This window comes from Chelmon rostratus, chromosome 17 (assembly GCF_017976325.1).
Source record: "Chelmon rostratus isolate fCheRos1 chromosome 17, fCheRos1.pri, whole genome shotgun sequence".
Taxonomy (NCBI): Eukaryota; Metazoa; Chordata; class Actinopteri; order Chaetodontiformes; family Chaetodontidae; genus Chelmon; species Chelmon rostratus.
In genome coordinates this window covers 17,050,637-17,074,142 of record NC_055674.1, presented here as the reverse complement: position 1 = coordinate 17,074,142, position 23,506 = coordinate 17,050,637, and the positions used below count along the sequence as shown (strand labels likewise).

General features: G+C 44.2%; 1 protein-coding gene across 1 annotated transcript; it reads right to left on the bottom strand.

Moving 5' to 3' along the window:
• Positions 1-373: 373 nt before the first annotated feature.
• Positions 374-22,635, bottom strand: rnf216 (ring finger protein 216). Its single transcript, XM_041957722.1, has 17 exons — positions 22,568-22,635; positions 21,586-21,672; positions 19,290-19,420; positions 17,720-19,066; positions 17,503-17,579; positions 16,457-16,565; positions 15,801-15,962; positions 15,597-15,708; positions 15,165-15,298; positions 12,773-12,823; positions 12,053-12,190; positions 11,260-11,408; positions 9,959-10,037; positions 4,820-4,917; positions 2,778-3,000; positions 1,697-1,766; positions 374-1,301 (listed from the first exon to the last, which is right to left on the bottom strand). Exons 2-17 carry the CDS (start codon positions 21,650-21,652, stop codon positions 895-897), a joined length of 3,354 nt encoding a protein of 1,117 aa, XP_041813656.1. The 5' UTR covers positions 21,653-21,672; positions 22,568-22,635; the 3' UTR covers positions 374-894.
• Between the last annotated feature and the right edge of the window lie 871 nt (positions 22,636-23,506).

The following is a 23,506-nucleotide window of genomic DNA, read 5'->3' as shown; positions in this document are numbered from 1 at the left end:
TTTGTGTGTAGCAAAGTGATTTGTCACACTCACAGCACACTTGGCTGAACAAAGAAGTCCCCTCTCTGTAACATCACAAAGACTGGCTGTCGCTATGCCATGATTGGTGGAAAGCACACGCTGTGTCATGTGATTGGTGCATTGCCCAGAGGCTCTGTTATCATGAGTCAGCCCCTTTTTTCTGCATGAGACGAGGGAGGAGGGGGAGAGACAGACTAAATGGTATGATTGAGAGAGGCAGAGAGGCAGACGGGTGGTAAGAAGAGGTTTCTTTAGGTATCTGGGAGGAGAAATGAAAATATACATATAAAAAACATAAAAGCTTCAAAGAGACAAAGTTCAAATTCAAGTGAAGCAAAAACTCCAGGAAATATGAACCGCATTTTTTATTAAAACTGTGTGATCTCACAGCTTACACAAAAGATACAGAAGGGAATGCTAACTGTTTTTTTTTTCCAATTATGTACTCAAAAATATCTGTATAAACTGGAAATAAATTGTCACAAGATTCTACTCCGTTCATCAGTTCAGCTCCAGTATTTTAAACAGAAAAGATGAAGAAAAAAAACATGTAACATGGGGATCCACCGCATCACTGGAGTCCCAAGTTCAGAGGGAGAAGGCAAAGTGTCCGAACGCGTACCTTTCTACAGATGCACTTATCATTTCAGTGTGTTTTATCATCTGAAACACAAAGGAATGAGTCAAGCGGCAGGTCAGAAATCCACATGAGTGAACATGAAACAAAGAGAACGGAGAAAAAGGTGATGCACCGTGACAGAGATTAGAAAAACACCACATCTCAAAAACTGCACTGAAATGAAAAGTATGACTGCAGTCAGCGAGCGTGTGAGTGTTCGCGCAAGGGCTGACACACTCGACACAGAGTGTGTGTTAGAAGCGTCTGTAGTAGCGGTGTGGGGGTCCGTAGTGCATGGGCAGGTCCATGACGTCCATGTTGTGGTGATGGGGGTTGACAGGAGGGTTGACAGGAGGGTTGTGGTGGTGATGGTGGTGGTTGTTGTTGTTGTTATTGTTCAGGGGGGGCAGGTGCTGTAAAGGGGGCACGTAGGGGGCCGGGGGCAGCCGGGGCACGATCACCTGGTGGTACATCCTGCCCTGGGGTGGAGCTGGCGGGTAGCGGGCACGCGGAGGCACGAAGAGGGGAGCTTGTACCGCCTGCGGCTGAGGAGGGACCAGAGGGTTCGGGTTCGGTGGGTTTTCAGGGGGCGGACCCACGCGTGGCCGCTTGACGTCAGTGATGGGCTCCGGAGGGGGGCCGACCCTCTTCCCTGAATTATCTGTGGGAAGAAGAAAACAAGATTAGTTATCGATGAAGTTTCGTCTGATCTTCCCATCTGCTTTTATAGCACGGTGACGCTGCTGTTGTGAGGCTCCCTGGAGGTTTGAACCTAACCTCTGTGCGCCTTCGCCTGCCTTACAGGCTTTACACAAACACATCGAGACAAACCAAACACAGGAAACACCCCTGCAACTGCTGCCGGTTTATGCTGTAAACAGCCAACTTGTCCGGATAAATAATTGTTAAAAAGACAAAGAGGAAGCAGCAGAGAGGAAGAATAATGTTGCTGCAGTGCAACATTTCCCTGCTGGGGAACATAATCCACCACACTTCCACATCAGTCTCAATAAAAATGGGGGAGAGGATAACGGGACAGAAACACTGAGCACTGACCTGCAGACTTCTTGTTCAGCTCTGCCTCACCTTCCTTCTGGATCTCCTGAATGATTCGCTCGTCGTCTTGCTGCAGAAACACACACAGAAGGTATTAGAACTATTAATTCCAAAAACAGCAACTGTTGCACTGTTTATCACAGTGATACAGAGCGGTACAGTGTGGTGTTCAGATAATTAATTTGTGAAACTCTGCAGGCTTTACGCAGCTGTAGGTCAGAGGAACAACAGGAACTCTTTTAAGACAATGCGACACAACAGCAGTACAACCTTTATCAATAAACTATACTGGAAGAGAACAAGGAAACTCAGGCTGGCCGGTCAGTGTCTGTGAGACCCCCTCGTGCATCAATGTGTAGCGTAGCTTACAGCGGCTACATGCGTAGGCTCAGTAGTTATGTTTAAACCTTGTAATGCACAACTATAATTCAAGCTTTGGCCGACACAGCGCTTGTTTAGCTGCAGGCTTGTTGTGTCTGAGTCTGATGAAAACCGTCTCCAGTGAGGTTGGAGCTACTGTGGTGGGTGGGACTGCAGTTTGTCATTACTGTGGTCTACACTGACTGATGCTGTACTAGTGGCAGTGAGTTTCCCTAATCTAAAAAATAAACTTTCGGGGTAAGACACGAAGCTAGAGAGCCGTGTAAAGGAAAAGCTTTAAAAAGAAGGCAGCCGACCCCTTTCACCAACTCCTCTCTGGCCCTCTGGTCACCAGCATTTATCCATTTCTTTGGCAAAGCTTTCCGGACCAGCTCTTGGCCAGCTCTGCTGCCTCTCTAGAGCTGCTGGAGGAGCTCCAGCTCATTAACTGCTCAGGGAATAATTGTTGCTTCTGGCTGCCAGTGATGCTGTGGCCAGTTCACTGTGGGCTACCATGGAGTCAGATGGCCGGGGTCAAAGTGCAGGAGGAGGTGTCTGCCAGCGTAAAAAGACGACCACCAACATATCTTGGGAATTGATGTGCACTAAAGTCTTCCATTAGTAGAACATAAAGGAAACTAAAGAGGTGGTGTCACATCAGTCCTTCACTGCCTTCCACCAGAAGAAAGAAAAAGTCACGAGACAACATGTCTAGGATTACCGTGGGGTCTGTCCAGAGGGAGCACTTGCGGCAGTGGCGGCAAGGAGCGCCCGGAGAGCGCGCGTGCTGGCAGAAGTGGTTGTAGCCCGTGATGGGCTCTCTGCAGAGGTAGCACATGAAGCTGCCGCAGCGGCACGACATCCTGTTGCAGCCCTCCGACTTGACCAGGCCCGTCCCGCACTTGACGCACTTCCTCACCCGAGCTGCCGTCATGCGCTCCTCGCTGCGGCACAGGGAACACGCACAGGCAGAGTTAGAAACAATGAAAAGGAGAGTAAAGAAAAAGAAACTGGAAAAAAAAGAACGAGAGAAAGTTCATGTTAGTATTTTCTTGTCGGCATGAACATAAGGCCGTCACCCACAGGTTTTCTTCAGGGTCACACTCATACACTGTTAAGTAGCTGAACTGAAGCAGCTTGCTGTGGCTTCGCCATAAAGCCGACATGACCTTGGGATCAAAGAATCGGCCTGAACTGCCCACAAAGACGCAGGTCTCCTGGGTGCTCTGCTGTCAAACAGTCCTGCTGGCTGTCAGATATATCAGAATTGACATGGCTGTGACCAAAGGCTAAATAAAATGGTAATTTGACGTTTAGCTTTGGTTCAGTGCAGGAATGGCAGACCCCGCCTCTGAATGAAAGCTAGTTACAGAATGTAAATAAACCAAATCTTAAAGATTATAAGTACAGGGTTTAAATTAGGGCGGTGCTAACCCTACGAGCAGCCGACAACATGTTGAACCAGGAACATGATTTATCTGATCAAAGGGAAACAGAGAGCTTTAAAAACTAGAACAGCCAAACAAGGAAGTTCTATTTGCACCCAGGACCAGCGTAACCTGCTGGCAGTGCATTTCAGTTGGGCAAACCTCCAGCGTCTTCCCTGACATACAATGACATCACGGCTGTAGCAGAGGAGGAAGAGGAAACATCAATACGGTTGTCCTCCAAATGGAGAGTTCCTACATCTGCAGCCTTTCCTTTCATGTAGCATTCATCTGAGATATTTTTGATATATTTGATGTATGATTTTCTCTGTACCCCTTCCTCTTTGGGACTGATGTACTTTTGACTGAGTTTTCACTGTATATTACTCGAACACAGTACCTGGGTGTGACAACATTCTGCCCTTAACCACATTTGGATTCACTGTGCCATCGTCCGGGACCAAACCCCAAAATGTGGAGGTGACTAATGTTGCTGTTGTGATTCTTTCACTTGTGTCCTGCTAGAATCATCAGGTCAGTGCTGCTCAGACCTGCTCCAGTGATCTTTCCACCAGGCCGCTTCCTGCTCTTTCAGCACCGAGATGTGTGAGCGCCTCAAAACAGGAAGTACTGCCTGTGGGCCAACTGGGCCGCAGGAAGCAGCCGGCCTCTCCGCTTCCTGGAGCGTTGTCCGTGAATCTGAGCTGTTTACCCAGCATCCTCTCTGAGTGAGGAGGAGCAAGGGGGATGGTGGTAAAACAGAGATGCCCTCAAAGAGTCAAAATGTTCACGGACGGAAAACAATCAAGACAACTGGTAGTTCTGTTGTTTGACTTTTATGATGTTCAAATGTATTATTTGTCATGTCCGGCATTCATACATTAACATGAATACTGTCCTGTAGAGATCATGATAGATGACTTCTGGGAGGCTGATCATGGAATTGGTTCTAGTGTGTTTATGATGAGAAAATTTGACTGTTTTATATCAGATAAATTTATCTGATATAAATCACAGGTGACCGATGGACTAATTGGGAGCAGAGAGCCTTATTTCAAAAGGCCTTCTGTGGGGAAAGAAGTATGGTCTGGTTGCTATAAAATCAAATATGATTTAGGAGCACAAGCTTAATTTTCACTTCTAATATTCAGGATATGTGCACTGTTTTAGTTTATTAAGATTCCCAGCACCAAAAATAGCCCCAAACAAAGGACATAACAATGTGTATATGAGGACTACCTGCTCCTCTGCAGACCATTAGTGTAGATGGGTTAACTTGTGGTGTGTTGAGGAAGGAGCTCAGTGGAGCCCTGCTTGTTTCTGTCAGACCACTTACAAGAGCACCCTCATGCGGATCTCGTCCCTCTCCAGGACCTGCTCGCACGTCTTTCCCACATGCTGCTTCCACTGGACTTGGCACTTCCGACAGCTCTCCTGTAGACAAAGACGAGAAAGGAATGAGACATGAGGTAGCGAGAGACTGTAAAGAGTGAATTGTTTCCTTGGACTCTTCTTGTAATGTCTACTCCCCTGCAACTGTCATGAAATACTAAGAGATGATCCCATATTTCCACACCACATCAATCACTCCTCCTTGAACATTATTCCAGTTACTGCTGAATAAGAGGATATTGCAGTCAGGTCCTCTCCTGCCTCTGCTCTATATGCTGCTGGTGCTGCCACTGCAGGGACTTGGACCAGAACAGACAGAGCTAGGTGTGGCTCTCCGCGCAAACCAGCGTGTGTGTGTGTGTGTGTGTGTGTGTGTGACTGCAGAAAGGGTGCGATTTGCTTGCCACTGACTGCTTAGTTGCCTAGAAACAGCAACTCCATCCTCCAGCTTCCAGCCTCCTTTGACGTGTCGGCCCGAGACGTTCAGCTAAGGGACGTGCGGGGCAGACAGCATCACTGCACACACTCACACACACATTAGCTAGGGGTTGCCTCCCTTGCTAACCCTTAGCTAAGTGGTGTCACCATAAATATTTGAGGCTGCTCATCTAATATTGAAGAGTGTGGAATATGACAGCTGATGCAGCACGGTGTGATCTACATCTGACCCTCAACCTCGGAAGAAAACCCTGCATTGGTCAGAAACACACCCTTTAAGTCCTGTGACATCTTTACACACCCTGCAGTCACTGAGCGTGTCTTATTTTGTTGTGTGCTTGGTCTACCACTGGCTTGTAGCTCTCACAATATTCACTGAGACAGCTGTGTGAGTGTGTGTATGTGTGTGTGCAAGGTCAGCCAGAGGGTGGGGAACTGGGTTGGAGATGGCAGGGTTTTTGTTGGCATTTGGAGCGGTTTGGATGGAAACACGACTGACTCTCCAAAGTCAGATCGCGGAGCCCATTCAGAGGCTTCAGGCAAAGGAAGAGTTCTTTTCAAACAGGCAACAGATGAAAAGTGGACCAGCTGCATTCACATACCTGCGGCGTTTCTGGTTCATAAGGGAGTGTCCAAGCAGCATTAAACACAGCTGAGAAAGTGTGTGATAAAGTATGATGAGAAAGCTCTCTCTAGTCTATGATTTCAGTTAAATGAGGGTGTTGACAGGAGGAGGAGCAGGAGGAGGAGGAGGAAAGGTTATGTGCCAGCCAAGAGGTGCAGAACTGGACTCAAGTGTCAAGAAACAGCCAGATCACACAAAGACAGTGAGACCGAGATTGTGCAGGGGAGGAGGACAGAAGGCAGAGCAGTCAAAGATCACCCCCTAGTGGCAACCTAAACACCAGGAAGAGGGACGCCATGAGTTCTCGTGTGTGTGTGTGTGTGTGTGTGTGTGTGTGTCTGGGACCTCTTTGACAAGCTGTTGAATAGCAGGAACACACCTGAGTTCTTATAGCCTGACTAAAAATACAGCCGGTGACGTCGGAGTCAACCCTTGCACGGGGCGTGTCATCCCTCCCCCACCCCAACGGGTGACTAATTTAAGTGTGTGTGGTTGAAATGTGACAGAGCTTGCAGACACACACACATGTACGCACACATGCACGCTCGCACACGCCCCTTTATGATGTACAAATGGCAGCAATGTGAACAAGTTAATCTTGGAAGTACTGCATGTTAAGCTGTTTTACTTCAGCCTCTACACCCACTCCTCCCGTCCATGCCTTACCCCATCCTGTTCCGACTTGTCCTCCATCTCCATTCACTGCGCTCTTTTGCCTGGGGTCTTACCCTCATTCCACCCCGCCCACCCAGCATCTCCTTCCTGCATCTTCATTCATACCTTGCCTATCTTCTTCACTTGTGGTGCAGGCTGCAGCATCCCTTATAAGGCAGTGCAAATAGCTTGCAGAGCTTCTGATTGGGGGGCTGCACTGAGCCTGTGTGTGTGTGTCCGTGTGTGTGTGCATGTTTGTGCACGAGCGTGTTTTTTTTTTGGTGGGGAGGTGGCTTTTGCTGCAATCAAACCTGAGTGCAGAGCAAAGTGTATGGAGGAAGAGAAGCGATAGCAAGACAGCAGACAGCTTAATGTGCTGTGATATAAGATGGGAGGACGCATTAAATAATGCAGCATATGTAATAATGTACGAGATGCAAACTGGTGCAACGCAACACTCACAGCTCCAGCGGCCTACATTTTACATTCCTCTGCTTTCATGAAGTAATCACACACAGACCAGGAACAAGCCTGTCCAAATGTCCTCATAACCACATGTGGAATACATTAGTATCCGCTTGTGTGCATATGCGTGTGTGGATGTGTGTGTGTAGGTCAGACAGAGCCAGGGGAGGGGAGCAGGAGAAAGGAAAAGAGAGGGAGGAGAATCTGGGTCAAACTTGATCTGAAACACATTTGAAATGGTGGAGGAAATGTGTCCAACCACTACGAAACCAGTACGAGGGGAGTGGAAAGTGCAGCCAGCCAATGACGCGGCAGTGCGGGAGAAAGTGGGTGGTCTTGTGGAAGTATGTCAGTTACATAATGAAGCCCCTCCCTGATGGGAGACCGAGGAGGCTGCAGGGCGACTGTACAACGGCCGTCTTCATCCAATGCTTACACTGAAGGCTACCGAGGGCAAGGCCAGACAATACCAAAAAACACACACTACAGCCAGTCTGTGCAGGAATTATATTGTTGTCACATCAGCTGGGTTTGCAAGGTTGTTTCCACCACCAGGAGGGGAAACACACACACTCACTCACATCCTCATTCCTACACAAATTTAAGAGGAAGCAAGTTGTGTGAACTTTCATGCCACTTGACTCACTTCACAAAAACAAGCTCTGTTTCATTCAGCTCACAAGTGTCCATTAAAGAGCTGTGAGAACAATATTGTCTTCTAATAGTTGACCTAAATCTGTCGTTGTCTGCAGAATAACATTCAGACACGGATCAGACCAACAGATATCTGGAGCATGTCTAACTTTTTTTTTTGTATCTTTGGGTGTGTGTATGAGAATATAATGGAGTGCAGCTGTGCAGTTGCATTGCAGGGCAGCCACTGTGAACCTCTGGCTCCACCTACAGGCTATGGGCCCGAATTGCAGGTGAAAGAACGAACATCCTCATCTTCACTTCACTTTTTGCATTTCTGTCAGCTCATTTAAGGCCCTGTTGCTTTTCAGGCAATGACTAAAATGATGATGCACAGCTTATACAAAGGCATTACAGCAGGGCCATCTCACAATCCAGTTATTAATAGAGAAGCCACTGCAAAGAATTGGTTTTAAAAAACAGAGGTCTAGTGTGTACCAGAGGAAGTATGATGCATGACCGTAGACAGGGTCGGTGTGCTACAGGATTCTATGAATGTATCAGAAAATACTAAGAAAGTGAACTCAATCACAATTTAACACAACAATGTGTGTTTACAGGTGTTAGGGAGTACTACTGCATATGTGAAAAAAAAAGTTGTATAAAGCCTTTGAGCCTATATCAGCTGGGCTCACTGTCTGAACAGTAAGTATGGGTAAGCAATGAAAACTACTGTAGTTGATGATGATGATAATTTTTACACCTGGAACTAATCATACAGAAACTAATTTTGTTCCTGGTTCCTCTGGCCGAAACGCAGGTTTAGTTCCTCAAAAAGGCTTTTGGTCCCGTGGTATATTTCCCGTGGTGGAAATGCCCTATAATACAACCCCGATTCCAAAAAAGTTGGAACTCTGTGTAAAACGTAAATAGAAACTGAATGCAGCCACCTGCAAATGAAGTGTGATTACCTTTAACCGTTTTACTGTGCTCCTGAGCTCATGCAGTAACGTCCTTTATACGATCATGTGTTCACAAAGTGGTGAACCTCGCTCCTCCAGAATAAGCAGATATTTACAAAAATCAATGAAGTGGATGAGGTCAAACATAAAATATACTGTCTTTGTACGGTTTTCAATCGATTACACTGTAAATCAAAAAGGATTAGCAAATGATCACATTTGTTTATTTTTGTTTTGCACAGCGTCCCAGCTTTCTTGGAATCACGGCTATAAAACAATAATACAGTGGCCAGCTCCTGCTGAGCATCTTTAAACAGAGACGACTGTACTCCTTATGATCGCAGCGTGGCGTCTGCCCAGCTGTGAGTGCCATTTAAAGTCAGATGTATCACAGTCCCATACCTGAAACTGGTGCTAGAGAGTATAATGCAAGTGCAATGCAATAAGAATGAGGTATTTTCCAAGAGAGCCAAACGAGCTTGTTTTGCCCGACTTTGAGTTAAAACTACAAAGATTTTCAATCTAGACATATAAAAGCAGCAAATCCTCACATTTGAGACGTTGAAACCAGAAAATGTTCTGCATTTTTGCTTGACAGTGGTGATTAACTCCTCTTAACATTCCCAGATTATTAGTTCACAGTTACTGGAGGACTTGATGCCATGGTGCCATTAGGTAAATACACACATTTCTTATGTTGGGTGTGTTGACACAACCTCATCTCTCTCTCCCCCGATTCCGGGAATGCAGTGATGGCAGGAGTGTCTGGTGTGTGTGTGTGTGGGTGTGTGTGTGTGTGTGTGTGTGTGTGTGTTTTGTGTTGAGTCACAAAGAGACTGTGGTGGCGTTGCAGGAGTCAGACACAAGAACCGTAACAATGAGAGACAAAGACATCAAGAGAGAGAAGAGAGGGTTTTTGTTTGTGTGGTAAGAGTGAGAATGTGATTGTAGGTATGCTTGTGCTCGTTTCTGCCAAATAATGGAGATTTTACACTGGAATCCATGTGACAGCCTTGACCGACACAAAGCGACGCCTCCCCCTGCATTCCTCAGACAGAGGGAGGAGGCCCAGAGATAAACAGAGAGGGAGACAGAGGTGGCGACCTCGCCAGATGGAACCGTGTCTCCTCTTGAAGTCAAATCCACCTTCAGTCTCCCTTTTGTAAAGTACGATTTAAGTGTAACATATGTGATTCCATCAGAGGGTGTAGATACTGTGCAAGAACCTACATTTGACTGTGAACAGGTGGCAGGACCAGAACCTCGAACTGCTTAATGAACTAAAGAAATACAGAGTAGGGCTTACCTTGCGGCAGCGAGGGTTGGGGCAGCTAAACAGTGACATGTCTTTGTCCAACAAGGCTGGGAAGTTGCAAAACGGACACCTGGAAAAGGCCAGAGAGGACGGAGGGTTAAGAAGTGACGGGGAGAGGACTCCCACACAAAAGAATCCCACTGTGAGGAAACAGAGAGGCATTATTTCAGGTCCCTTATGAGTGTACGGACCCCTTTAAGCTATGAATCAACATGCATCCATGCTGACTAAGTTGCAAAAAAAAAAAAAGTGCATTAAAAGGCCGAAACGGACAGTCGCATTTGTCAAACATGAAAAAACTCCACTTCTCTACATGGATCCAGGAAGGTTTGCAAATCAAGCTGGACAAGCAACTGGAATGTTATCCCACTGGTTAAAGTGAGACTAAGTGTTTGCTGTGTTCGGTGCCATCATGAAGGATTAAGGCTGCAACTAATAATAACTAATTAATAATAAATAAAAAGTATTTCCATTTTGGCTTCAAGCGCTGATTATTTTCTCCACCCACAGATTTATGGTTTAGTCTATATCATGTAGGAAAATGCTGAAAGAGGCCTGTCACACTGGAATGAGTCCAAAACCCAGAAATGAGTTAAAATTGTTGCACTTCCGGTTCCCTCGTCTCAAAGTCAATGTGTTTTTGTTTTTTTTCTGTTATATGCCTGGAATATGGTCTGTAGTTAAAACCAGCTTCTACATCATAAAATAAGTGAGTAAATACTGAAGCTTCAGAGGTTGTCAGGGACATTAAATGCCATCAGACCACACATGGAAACTCATCTGCTCACTATTCCGCCTTTACAACCTCAAACTTTCCAACTTCTAGATTTGCCAGTCTATAGTAAAGTGTCTGTTGTATAGTATAGTAGGAAGCTCAGTGGTGGTGATGCTGAAGTCATGCAACCTTGGTGCAGTTCATTTATATATGTTAGCTTTTTACTTCTGCCGACTGCATTTCCTGTTCAACAGTCATAAAAGTGGTGTTCATTTGTATCTTGTTGAACAAAATGTGTCCGTATCCTAAACTTTGGTTTGCCACACAGCTGATTTTCTGCAACAATCCAAACTAGAAAAATCCCACTGGCTTTTTGTGTGCAACTATGGATGGTGTAAAGAGGATCCATTTTCATGTCGTACATGACAGAGTTGAATGAAGGCAAACCGCAAGCAGACAGTTCAGATACAGAACAAATTCAGGGTGTGAACACACACACACACACACACACACACACACACACACACACACACACACACACACACACACACACACACACACACACACACACACATACCGCACGAGTTCATCAGCGCAGGTGGCAGCGACCGCCTCCTCTGCCTGCCTCTCATAATATTTACACAGTATGTTCTCTGGTAGGACCTTCTCCAGCTCACAAACTGGGTAGGAGCACGGGCAGCCCCCCTCCATGCAGCTCAGCTCAGACTGGGCACACACATTAACACACACACTAAGCACGCTGATACAAACAAACACTGAGTTACCAGGTTATCTGGTACAACCATCCAATCTGATGTATGTAAATGGAGGTAGAAAAGAAATTGAAAAGACCTTTAATCAAAATGAAATCTGGTTCAACAAGAAGCAGCACCAGAGAGAGGATTTAATACAGAGCTGTTTCATTGGATTCCATTAATTGCACAGGTGTGCCTGATAAATTTAGGTAGATGCCATTTTACATGGCATGTTTTTGCACAAATCTCATACATGTTACATTATTGCTGGCATGTTCCACCACAGCGTTTCAGATTAACAAATGTGACTCCTCGCATTTCAGTGAAGTATAAAAATCAGCCTGCAGAGACCTGGCCACTGTATTATTGTTTCCCCCTATGGGGACAAAACGCAAGTCCCCATAATGCAAATCATTAAATTTTAGGATGAGGACTTGGGTTAAGGTTAGGTTTAATCAAGTAGTGGTTTTGGTTATGGTTAGGGTGAGTGTCCAGGAATGAATGAATTTAAGTCTATATCATGTTCCTAAAAGTGATGGAAACACAACTCTGTGTGTGTGTGTGTGTGTGTGTGTGTGTGTGTGTGTGTGTGTGTGTGTGTGCGTGCGTGCGTACCTTTCCAGAGCCAAATACTGCCTCCTGAGCGTATTTGACCAGGCACTCTTTGCAGAACAGGTGGCCGTCTGAACACTGCGTCATCTTCTCAAAGGCGAACTCGCCGAAGCAGCATCCACACTCGATCAGCTGGCCGTCCTGCAGACAGAATCATACGTGCACATGCAAACTTTTCTAGACTTTTGTCAGGGCTCGTCTTTTTCAGAATTAGGAACAGTGCCTCGTGTTGTAAAAGGGGTTAGGAAGTAAAATTAACTTACAAAGCAACCAGTACCACTATTCTACATATTCGACAAGTGAATGTCTTCAAGGACATGGAAAACTAAGAAAACCAATTATATTCAGCTGTTTGACTTTGAGGGAAATACAAGACGATCATTTTCAAAATTAGTGTATCCCAACTTTTAGTGTAACCAGAATAATAGTGTAACTATCGTAATTATAATCAGGACTCAGGAGCAACCATGTGACTGACTAACCAATACTATCCTGAACAAACACATGAATGTGTGGAATAACAACAGAACAAAGTCATGCTTAGAGCAGATTCTATCATGTGATACCTGCTGTATTGTGTAATTTCATACTACAGTATTATTATACGCTGGAACCATTTTGACACAACATAACCAGAAAAGGTTTAGTCATCATGATGACCACATTCAGTATGAGTGATTGTGATCGTTACATTGGTGTGGTTGAGGTTTGTATGGTTCCTACCTTCTTGTATTCATCTTCGTTGACCTGCAGAGCCAAGAGGAAGTCCTCATGCTGGTAGGAAGGAATGGAAGGATTTCGGTTATCACAGGGTAAACGGTAAACAGAATGCACTTCTAGTATACTTTTCTACCATAGCGGCACTTAGAAAGAGACTCCCAAGGGCTATTCTTTGTCCACTGGTGTGACTGTAGTGCTTCGTACACAGAGATCCTGCAAAAGTTCTATTAAGAAGACCTGTCATTACGCCGGCTTTGCTGTTTCTACACTGAACCAACCAGCGCAGACATAATGCCACCCCAGTGAAACTGCATGCCAGCGTACCAGAAGGGCAAAGACTCTATGGATTGCATACAACATGATGCGATAAATGGGGGATTCGTGTGCGCAGCGTGCAATCACAAACGGAACAGAACAGAATCGGTTGCCGTTTTTCGCCTTTGCGCTAGCTGCTAACTGCTTTTTAAATCCCCCCAGCAGTGGGTTGCACACGCAGCATGTCATCAAAATGTTACACTCACGTCCCGTCCTGCCGGCTCACCCTTTTTATATGGATGTCAATTCAGCTCTGTTACAACAGGCCTTTTTGAGATGAGACAGACCGCCATCTTGCTGAGTGCACTGTGTGATGTTTAGAATCAGAATCGCCTTTACTGGCCGAGTGAAATTTGTTCTCCACATTTACGCCTGCTCTACGCCAGTGTCTTGGTAAAGAGGTTCTCATACACAGGTTACAGGTTAAACCAAATCATTACAATGACTCCCCACAAAGCTGCATCTCATCTCAAACACCCCTTAAGTTACCTCTGCTGCTGGCCTAAAGATGGAAGAACAATGCTTCACAATTCTGAGTTCATTTGTTGAAGGGCGAGGCGGAATAATGGCCCAACATAAAGCTGATTGAGAGAATGCCAAGACTGTGCATCAATGCAAAAAGTGGCTACTTCGGAGAATCTAAAATGCAAAACATATTCTGGTTTAACCCTTTTTGTTCACTACAACAACAACAACATGAACAATAAAACAAAGAAAGAAATGCAACACTGGGTGACAGTGAAACATAATCAATTACAACATGCCCGTATGCACCGACACCGACACCAGTACCGGGTCCAATACTTCGCTAACATACTCAATTGTAATCATAAAACTACTCCCACATGACAACACCTGATACCACTTCATGGCCACGTGGCAAAAAGCGAATGTAATGACGTGCAAATGCTTTTTAAGCTATATTCAAATGAATACAGTAAAAAGACAAGATACTTAATGTTCAACCTGAAAAGCTTTGTTTTGTAGATATAAACTCATTCTGAAGCCAGCAACATGTTCCAAAAAACTGAAATTCTTTACAATTCCTGCCTGATTTACGACCAGCTGCTCGACAGTCCGGGGTCTCTGTTGTCGCATTTCACCCTTCATAATGCACCACGCATTTTCAGGACTGCAGGCAGCCAGTCTACTACCCACACTATTTTATCATGAAGCCACGCTGCTGTAATATGTGCAGAATGTGGCCTGGCATTATCTTGCTGGAACACGCAGGGACGTCCCTGAAAAAGATGAGTGTATGGCGGCTTATGTTGCTCCAAAACCTGTATGTACTCATGCCATTGGCACAACCACACCCTCATTCCAACACAAATGCTTTGAACTTTGCATTGGTAACTTTGCATTGGATGGTTCTTTCCTCTTTAGCCCAGAGGACACAAGTCCATGATTTTCTGAAACAATCTGAAAGGTGGACCCATCTCAGATGAATTTTGACCCGGAGAAATCAGTGCCATTTCTGGATGTTGCTACATAGGTTTTGCTTTGCATGGTAGAGTCTTAACTTGCATTTGTAGATGCACAACGGTTTTCCAAAGTGTTCCTGAGCTCATGAAGTAAAATCCTTTATATAATCACTTATTCAGTGGTGAACCTCGCTCCATCCTCGCTTGTGAACCACTGAGCCTTTCCAGGATGCTCCTTTCATACCCAACCATGATACTATCACCTGTTACCAATCAACCTGTTTACCTGTGGAATGATCCAAACAGGTGTTTTTGGAGCGTTCCACATCTTTCCCAGCCTGTTGTTGCTCCTGTCCCAACTTGTTTGAAATGTGTCGATGCATCAAATTCAGAATAAGCAAATATTTACTGAAGTAAAGTAAAACAGTCAACATATTGTCTTTGTACTGCTTTCAATTGCGTATATATCAAAAAGTTTATAATTATTAAATTGTCTTATTATGTTTTACACAGTGTCCCAACCTTTTTGGATTCAGGGTAATAATTACGGTGAATATTCTACACTCTCCAAACAAACAGGATTGCTGTCCTCTCCGTATGAAAAACAACTTTCATAGAAAACAGGAAACACACTGTGTGTGTGTGTGTGTGTGTACCTCTGCCCATTCCTTGGCCTTCTGCTGATAGAATGTAAGCTCCTTCTGCAGAGTAGCTTCCAGATTGATCCAGATCCTGCAGTACCGACGGTCCTTCTCCAAGAAATACATCCTCTTGTCAAACTTTACTGAGCCTGGTGGACAGAGAGAACCTAGTGAGTGAGACAGTCAGCAGCAGCAGGTTTAAATTAAAACGACTGTATCATTTCTAACCAGACAAGAAAGGTCCTCCCATGATGCACCTGCAGATCTGTAGTCAAACTCAGTTACTGAAGCATGGGTTTCATGGGTTAAAGCAAGCAAATATGGCTTCTAAAAACTATGTTTAGGAACAAAAAACACAACATGCACTGCAAGTAAGTGTACCCTAAAAACATGCACATGCAGGTGGGTGTCTAGAGCACACAGAGAAAAGTGAAAAATTGTGTTCACCATGCTCAAAATGGAAATCAATGTAGCAGCGCTCGGAGGAGGTTCTGCTCCGTCGCCTCTTTCCTGAGAGGTCGCCTGAATCTTGCCACTTCTTCAGAGCTTCACATAAGGCCTGTGTGAGTGGGGGTTAAAGAGACATTTGTAAAGGAGAGAAGAGAAAGGGGAGAGTTGTAACGGCACTGCTCTGAGACCTGGCTCTGGTACCTTGCGTGTGATTGCATAGTGTCCCTTCAGAGCATTGAGGGCCCATTTGATGTCCTGACAACTGAGCATCCTGAAATCCGCCATGAGCAAGTCGGCAGCCCGCATCACAGACTCAGGTCCCACCGTACTCAGTTTGCCATAATCGAACAGGTCCTCGGTCACCTGAAAAGACCCAGAACAGATAAACACATAATGCAGACACAGAGATAGACAAATGAAAAATGACACTGTCAAAGTGTCACATGAGGCTTTTTTTCTGATTGTTGGGAGGGTGGGGGAACAGCTGAACAATCAGGTTTCAAGGCAGGAGAGATGGAGGAGGAAGGTTTGTTTGTGCACTGTCCGTCTCCACTTTGTGAGAACATGATTGGATAAAGGATGTTACTACATGGGCTCAGGAACACTTTGGAAAACTGAGTCTCACTTTCTTTAGAACTGAGGTTGTGTCTGCTCAGCTTGACTGACATAATTATGTAATGAAAAAAAATCTATACTTCCTTCATTATTCTTCCTGTTCTTCAGTTTGTATGAACACTGTTGATGCTTACTGTGCTGGTGAGTAAACTCAGGATTCATGAAAAAAAAAAAATCACCCTTTTGTAATGAATATAATGAATTATATGGGTTTTAACAGACCGACACACATTCACACACACCTCTGTCTGACTGTCTCCAGACTCCAGTAGGATGCTGGTGGGTGCTGCTGTGGCTGCTGCAGTCTCCCTTTTTGGATACTCTGGGTTCTCCAACAACAGGTTGCAGATACTGGAGACACGGCAGAGAGGAGCAGCATGTAAACAAGCTTGCAGGGACAGACAGTACACACTGTAAGAGGCACAATGGTCTTTCAACACCTGTCAGCCTACACAGAACAAATTCAAGAATACAGATGTGGGACTGTGCCGCAGTGCATGTGTGCACATAACTCATTTTTCGGCATTCTGTGAGAAAAAATACAATAATATAATTTAAGAAATAAATAATGTAAGAAATAATAATATAGTTCTTCGATTGACCAGTCAAAACTCTGCCATGAGACAGAAGTATTATTTTGTCTTTAAAGACAGGGTAATACTTAAAAACAAACTCTTAATTCAGGCACTTTTGATAGTTCCATGAATCCTTGAAATGAAAAAAGGAAGAGACCTTTAAGCTAATAAAAGTTAAGTCATAAAAACACTGCAAACCACAAAGGATACAGCAGCAAACCTAGATACCATAGCTTCTACATCAGATTTCAAAAGCCACCACCTGACATGATACAACATAATTAGAACTGTATAATGACCGGACAGATGTATCAGTCACATCACGTCTGATAAATGACATTAAACCCAGAATTCTGAATCCTCTGCAAATCCAGTTTTAATGAAATGTCAAACCCAAACCCCAAAACAGGCACATTATGTACCAATGAGACCAGTTCAGACAAATATAGGACATTAAATGCTGAGAAGGCTGATAAATGGGCCATTAAGGTGCTGCAGAAATAAAAGCAATTTTTACTTGATGGTTCTGTGGGTGGTAGAATGTGCTCCTGAGCTCCAGAGTGGAAGTCAATGGAAGTAAAATAATGCATACCACACTAGACAAAAGACTAAGGTAGTAGCCTGGACTAGACGAAAGGCTTAATTAATTAAATTAAATGAGAAGTTATTTATCATAACTCCATATGAAGTTTTGTAGAGTTGGTGCTTCTTACACATTCAAGTCTTTCACATTGTTCTTTAGGATCAGTTCTGCTACATAGGCTTCTTGGACATCTGGGAATAGATCCAACTGTAGAGCACACACAGAGTTGAACAGGCGAGATGTTTTTGAGACAGAGGAAGTCAGATACATCACAATTAAAATCATTTAACTCTATATCAACCATCTTTTGAGCTCACTGTGGCTTTCTGTTCAGATGTGATACTCACAACACCATCGATAAGGGTTCTAATGAGGGGCTGCTGCTCCGCTCTCCCTCGTGGTGCAGAGGGACCCGGCCTCGCATCCTCTATTAAGGGAATGTCCTCTGGTGCAGGAGGGACCGCGACTAGACCAGGGGCTGGGTTGACCCTTTCTGGGTTGGGAGCTGGAGCCAGAATGACACGAGCCTCTCCTGCGTTGTGGGGAACTGAAGCCGTGGGAGCTGGAGGAGCAGGAGGGTTAGCATTCACATTAGCCACCCTGATGTTGAGGCTGCGGGCTGGTTGGACCATGCTGGAGGGACCAGCCTGTGGCGGAGGATTGGGCACAGCCTCTCCAGGCGCCTGGCTCCCCAGGATGATCCGGTGACCTGCCTCTGGAGGTCCTAGTCTCTCTGGCGCTGCAGCTATTAGCACTGCAGGGGGGATCACTGGTACCACCTGAGGGAGGTGAGGGGCCTGGACAGGGGGCTGGGCAGGGGCCTGAGCCAGTGGCTGCAGTTCAATCTGAATGAGATTGCCGTGCATGCACTTGAGCGACATGGGCTGCAGCGGGTTCTGGGGCCTATGCCGCAGCTGTTGTTGGGTTATTAGAGCAGAGGCATGGATGTTCGGCTGCTGGGGAAGAACACCTAGCTTCACCTCCTTCACTGGAATGAGGTGGGGCTGTACAGTGGGGGTCCCACTGGACTGGAGCTGTGTGGATGTACCGGGCTGAGACTGCGTCCTTGTGTGAGACTTTGCAGATGAAGTACTGGCCTGAGGATTGTCTTGTGAATGAGTACTTGTACTTGCCTCTTCTTGAGTCTTTGTAGAAGAACTTGCAACTGAACAAGAATAATGTGTGGCACTGGTTGAGTTTCTCGTCTGGGGCTCCACTGTTATGTGTGCTGAAGAGCCAGCTTGTGGCTTCATGACTCCAGATGTGCTGGGCTGAGGCTGAATTAGTACTTGTGAAGGTGTTCTGAATGTGGTGGCGCTAGTCTTTGCGTTTGTGGAGGTAGATGGGGTTTGGATAGCAGAAACTGTATGGAGCTCCACTTTTATATGTGCTGACGTACCATCCTGTTGCTGTGAGTTTGTGTTAAGTTTTGGCTGAGACAGTGTGTGTGATGAAGAGCCAGGTTGTGGCTGTGTAGGTCCAGAAGTGCTAGACTGCACTGGTGTTCGTATGGCTGGCCTGACTGTGGAGGAGTTGGCCTTGGCATCTCTGGAGGTAGAAGGGGCAGGACCGGGGTCCCCTGTGGGAACCGCAGGAGTGGTGCTACTATGACCTACAACTTGAATAAGGTTGTGCGAGGCCCCGCTCCATTTTGCTGCTGGGCGGATCAGATGTCTGCGTGCAGGAGTTAGTGGCTGCAGGAAAACAGGCAAAAGAGACAAACTGAGGGATGAAGGCAAACAGATGCTACTTGTGCTGTAACTTCTGCAGCTCATATTACTGATTTCTGATTTCATGCCAACTGTAGAAAGAACATGTTTACAGACTAAAATGTTTACCTTTTGTGTTCAAAGAAACGGGAAAAATTCAAACAACAAGCTTCTTTGATATGCACAATAAAGATTTAAGATAAGCCACCTCCAGTATCCTGATGTCATCATCATCAGCATCGTCCGGGACTAGAACAGGGCTGCCAGGTACCAGAGTCACAGGCTCCTCATCAGAGTCATCAGAGATGGTGATGAGCTCCCTCTTATGGGCACGGGAGCCTATGCAGACACAGTGTAATGTCAATATTAGTACAATTATGTCTTTTAGGCAAAGTGTGTGAAAGAGAAAAAAGGAAAGGAAAGAACAAGACAGAACACAGAACAATGAGGGCAAAACAGCATTACCGATCTGTTTGAACTGAATATTCTCTGGTCTACCTCAGCTAAACACACTGAATCCGTCAGTATGTTAGCACATCATTCACTGTGACATGAGTCAGCTGAGCTTTAGAGTTTGATGTGTTGCTTCATTTCATTCTTGTTTGTGTCGTTGAAGCAATACCAATGTGCTCAAAACATTTTTGTCACAACCAAGTGATACGTTTTCAATGTATAACAAGTAACTCCATCAGTCACAGAAATTTCTCAAATCAAGGTCTGTAATCTACATGTACAATTAATTGTTGAGCTAAAATAAATCAATTAGTTGTCAACTATTAAATTAATGGCCAACTATTTTGATAATCAATGATTTGGTTGAGTAATTTTTTAAAGAAACAAAAGTCAAAATTCTCTGATTCCAGCTTCTTAAATTTGAATATTTTCTGCTTTCTTGACTTCGCGATGACATTAAAACTGAATAATTTGTACACCAAACAACTAAACAATTAATCAAGCAAATAATCCTAATTGAGAAGCTGCAAGAGGGTGGTGTGCGGAAGATTCAGTTTATTCAGTCCATGTTATCATAATAAGGCCAATAAGACAAGCCTCATTCAAAATGTGTATCAGCATGTGCAAATGGAAGCATACTGTAAGATGCCATGGCAGTAAATACCATAACCATTAGAATATATTAGAGGCCGACAGATTAATGGCGGGGCCAATTATCGGCACAGATATTTGGAATTTTGACGTATATTGTTTTCGGCCTTTTTTTATAAATCCGGCCGCCCCTCTCTCTCTCCTGCCACTTCTGTCTCCAGCATTGTTCCGCCCACGGCGCCATCTGATTGGTTAAGCAAGGCACAGTATGCGTAAGTGGCAGAGCCACACTGAAGTGGAAGCTGTCCTCACACACACGGTGGAAAGGGAAAGTTTTCTCGTGTGGAAAGAGAGCAAACACACGTGTCGAAGGTAAACACAGAAAACTCAAAATTGTGATAAACATCCCAGTGCTCTACATCTCAGCAATGGGAGAATGTCTGTTATGTAGAGAATAGTGTGAGTTTGCATGAAAGACACATGTCAGGAGTTTTATTGCAATCAATAGCAACTATTATACTTTTTATGGAGCTTTTGTCTATTAATCATTAATAATGTAGCAACATAGTTTTGAATGACAGAGTCCCTGCTATTGTATGATGAAATATAAAATTTGATGATAATGAAATCAACTTTAGGCTTCCCAAATGCTGTAATAAATTAAGCATGATAAGTTGTTTTTGATTTGTTTGAAGTTAAAACAAAGGTAAGTCATTTCAGTTATATTGAAATGTTACTTTTAAGGAGCTATTTAAGTTGTTATTTAACTTTATAAGAGTTGCTGCTGAGCCTGGGAACTCTGCACTTTTTGTTTCAACAAACAAAGTTCAAAGTCATTTCAGTTATTGTGACAATTTACTTAATTTACTGTGTATAAAATTCAGGGAGCTATTATATTAGTTTTTATTTAAATTTACAAGAGTTACTGGTGAGCTTGTTAACTCCATGTATCTTTTGCTGTGTTTGAACTTAAAACAAAGATAAGTAACTTCAGTTGTATTTAAATGTTACTTTATTAATTGTGGAAACATTCAGGTAGGTATTCATTTATGTTTTTATTCAACTTTATAAGAGATGCTTCTGAGTCTAGGAACTCCATGCACTTCTGGAGCTATTTATTTTCTATTTGTTTGGTTAAATAAACATGCTTTAGGCATTTAAACGAAGTTAAGTGTTTGCATTATTCAAGATTTTTAAGTCAATTTTTACGTTTTTACTGCAAATGAATATTGGCTCCAAATATCGTTTATCGGCCTCCTTGACTACTAATAATCGGTCCTGAAACACCCATATCGGTCGATCTCTAGAATATGTCACTGCTAGTGATAAAACTAGTGATAAAACTGAGTCATGCTGATCCTCTGATACTGTGTGTGAGAGAGTGACAGTGATGGGTTCATTAAAATGTTTGCAGTTTGAGCTACATATAGGCATGTTAGTGGTGTGAAGGTGTGTCTCACCTTGGCTGCGGTGAACGTTGAAGCTTGCCAGGTGAATGACTTCATCATCGCTGCCTCCATCTGCCATCGTGAAACTACACTTGCACCCTGAATCAGCACACACACACAGAGTCACAGTTCAATCAATAAAATCTATTTCTCTCACACTCACACACACAGACACACACACAGACACACACACACACACACACACACACACACATTAAAGGCAGCTAAAGGGGTATTCCCCCAGAATTTCAACAGTGGAGAAGGGTTGGACTCCACCCTTGTCATAAATAATGTTATGGCACAAGGTTAACAGAGAACTTGCAGTAATAACCGATCATCCACTGGCCAAGTCAACAGACATGTTGGCAAAAGAGAAGTTAACCGAGAGGAAGCTTGTGATAAAGCAGAGAATTAAAGCATATGGAGCAGGGCTTAAGGGTCAGGGTTCATGTCACCAACGAGAAATAACATTAACGTTAGCTCGCTAACTGAAAGTTGATTTGAAGTGTTGGCCAACTTCATCCCAATCTGTTGAAACTCTCACTCCGTCATCATTACTGGCTAACCCAGGCCCCAGCTGCTCTAGATCGGATCAAAGTTGGCATGAAATCATCATGCATGTTGTTACACAGCAGACGCTACCACGGCGAGAAGCTGGCAATCTTGGAACACTAGCTATATAAACATCCATTGTATTCATCATCTTGACATTAGTCTTAACATTGTACGACTACCCTCAAGTTTAAGACGCTGTCGTTAAAAACAAACGTGTCAGGACAGAAATCGATCATTTCCGCGCATACACACACACACACAGAACAAACCACTGCTCTCAGCTAAGCTAATGTTAATTAGCTTTGGCTTGCTAGCCAGCTAGTAGGTTAAGTAGTGAGCTCACTTCTGTCGGGATTTCTATCCATAACATTGCTTCGAAACAATCATGCACAGTCTAACATCTCGGTATGAAAAATACAAATGCAGAAATGTACAATACCCCAGCTTCGTGTTGGACAACCAGTACTGAACGCCTTATTAGAGGACTGACAATCCGTGAATAACGAAACAAACTGCCAAAACAAGAACAGTGGCAACGTCACGCGTACGACGCCTTGCTCGACGTAAGGGCGGTGGCCCTCTGGGAAGTGTAGTTGTAGAGGGAGAGGATGTCCTCGGCATTGTAGTCAAGCTCAGGTCACGGATACACCCAGGACGTGGACAGAGGATAGAGTCTATTTATATGTAGAAAAGCCACAAGAGCAGCAGAGTTTATGGCTGTGGACTGTCCTCGCTCCAAGCTAAATAGCATCATTATTGAGTAGCTAAAGGCACCCGTAAGTGAGGGAGGAAAAAACAGTGAAGTCCTACTCCAACTCCATAGAGCACTTGGACTCATTTGTCCATTCCTTCTGTTTTTGTCCCAAGTAATTGTTTTCGTTGTGTTGGTTTCTTTGCAGCAATTAAACCACGAAGGCTTGATTCATGCAGTCTCCTCCAACAGTTGATGTTGAGATGTGTCTCCTGCTTCACTCGTTCCCGATCTGGAGGTCCCGATTCCGCAAGGTTCATGGGGGGTCTTGAGGCCTTCCTGACTTTAAGGGGTCTAACAAAACCTTTTGCAAACACTTTATGTTAAAGTGAACACATTCACCATTAACTAGTTGCTTATTATCATAAACATTAGCGGAATATTGGTTCTTTATTAAGAACCATTAATTATTATAAAGCATGTATTGTCTTATTCTACATGAGCATACTCTACAACTAGGCCATTAACTAAGAGTTATCCATCAATGACCTCCTATTAACTGCCTACTGATATTAAGTATGGAAATTGTTGTACATGAATTACAATCTCAATAGCCATGCCATAACCCTTAAAAACCCAACCCCCAAAATTAATAAGTGCTTTATAATGACTAATAAAGATCCAATA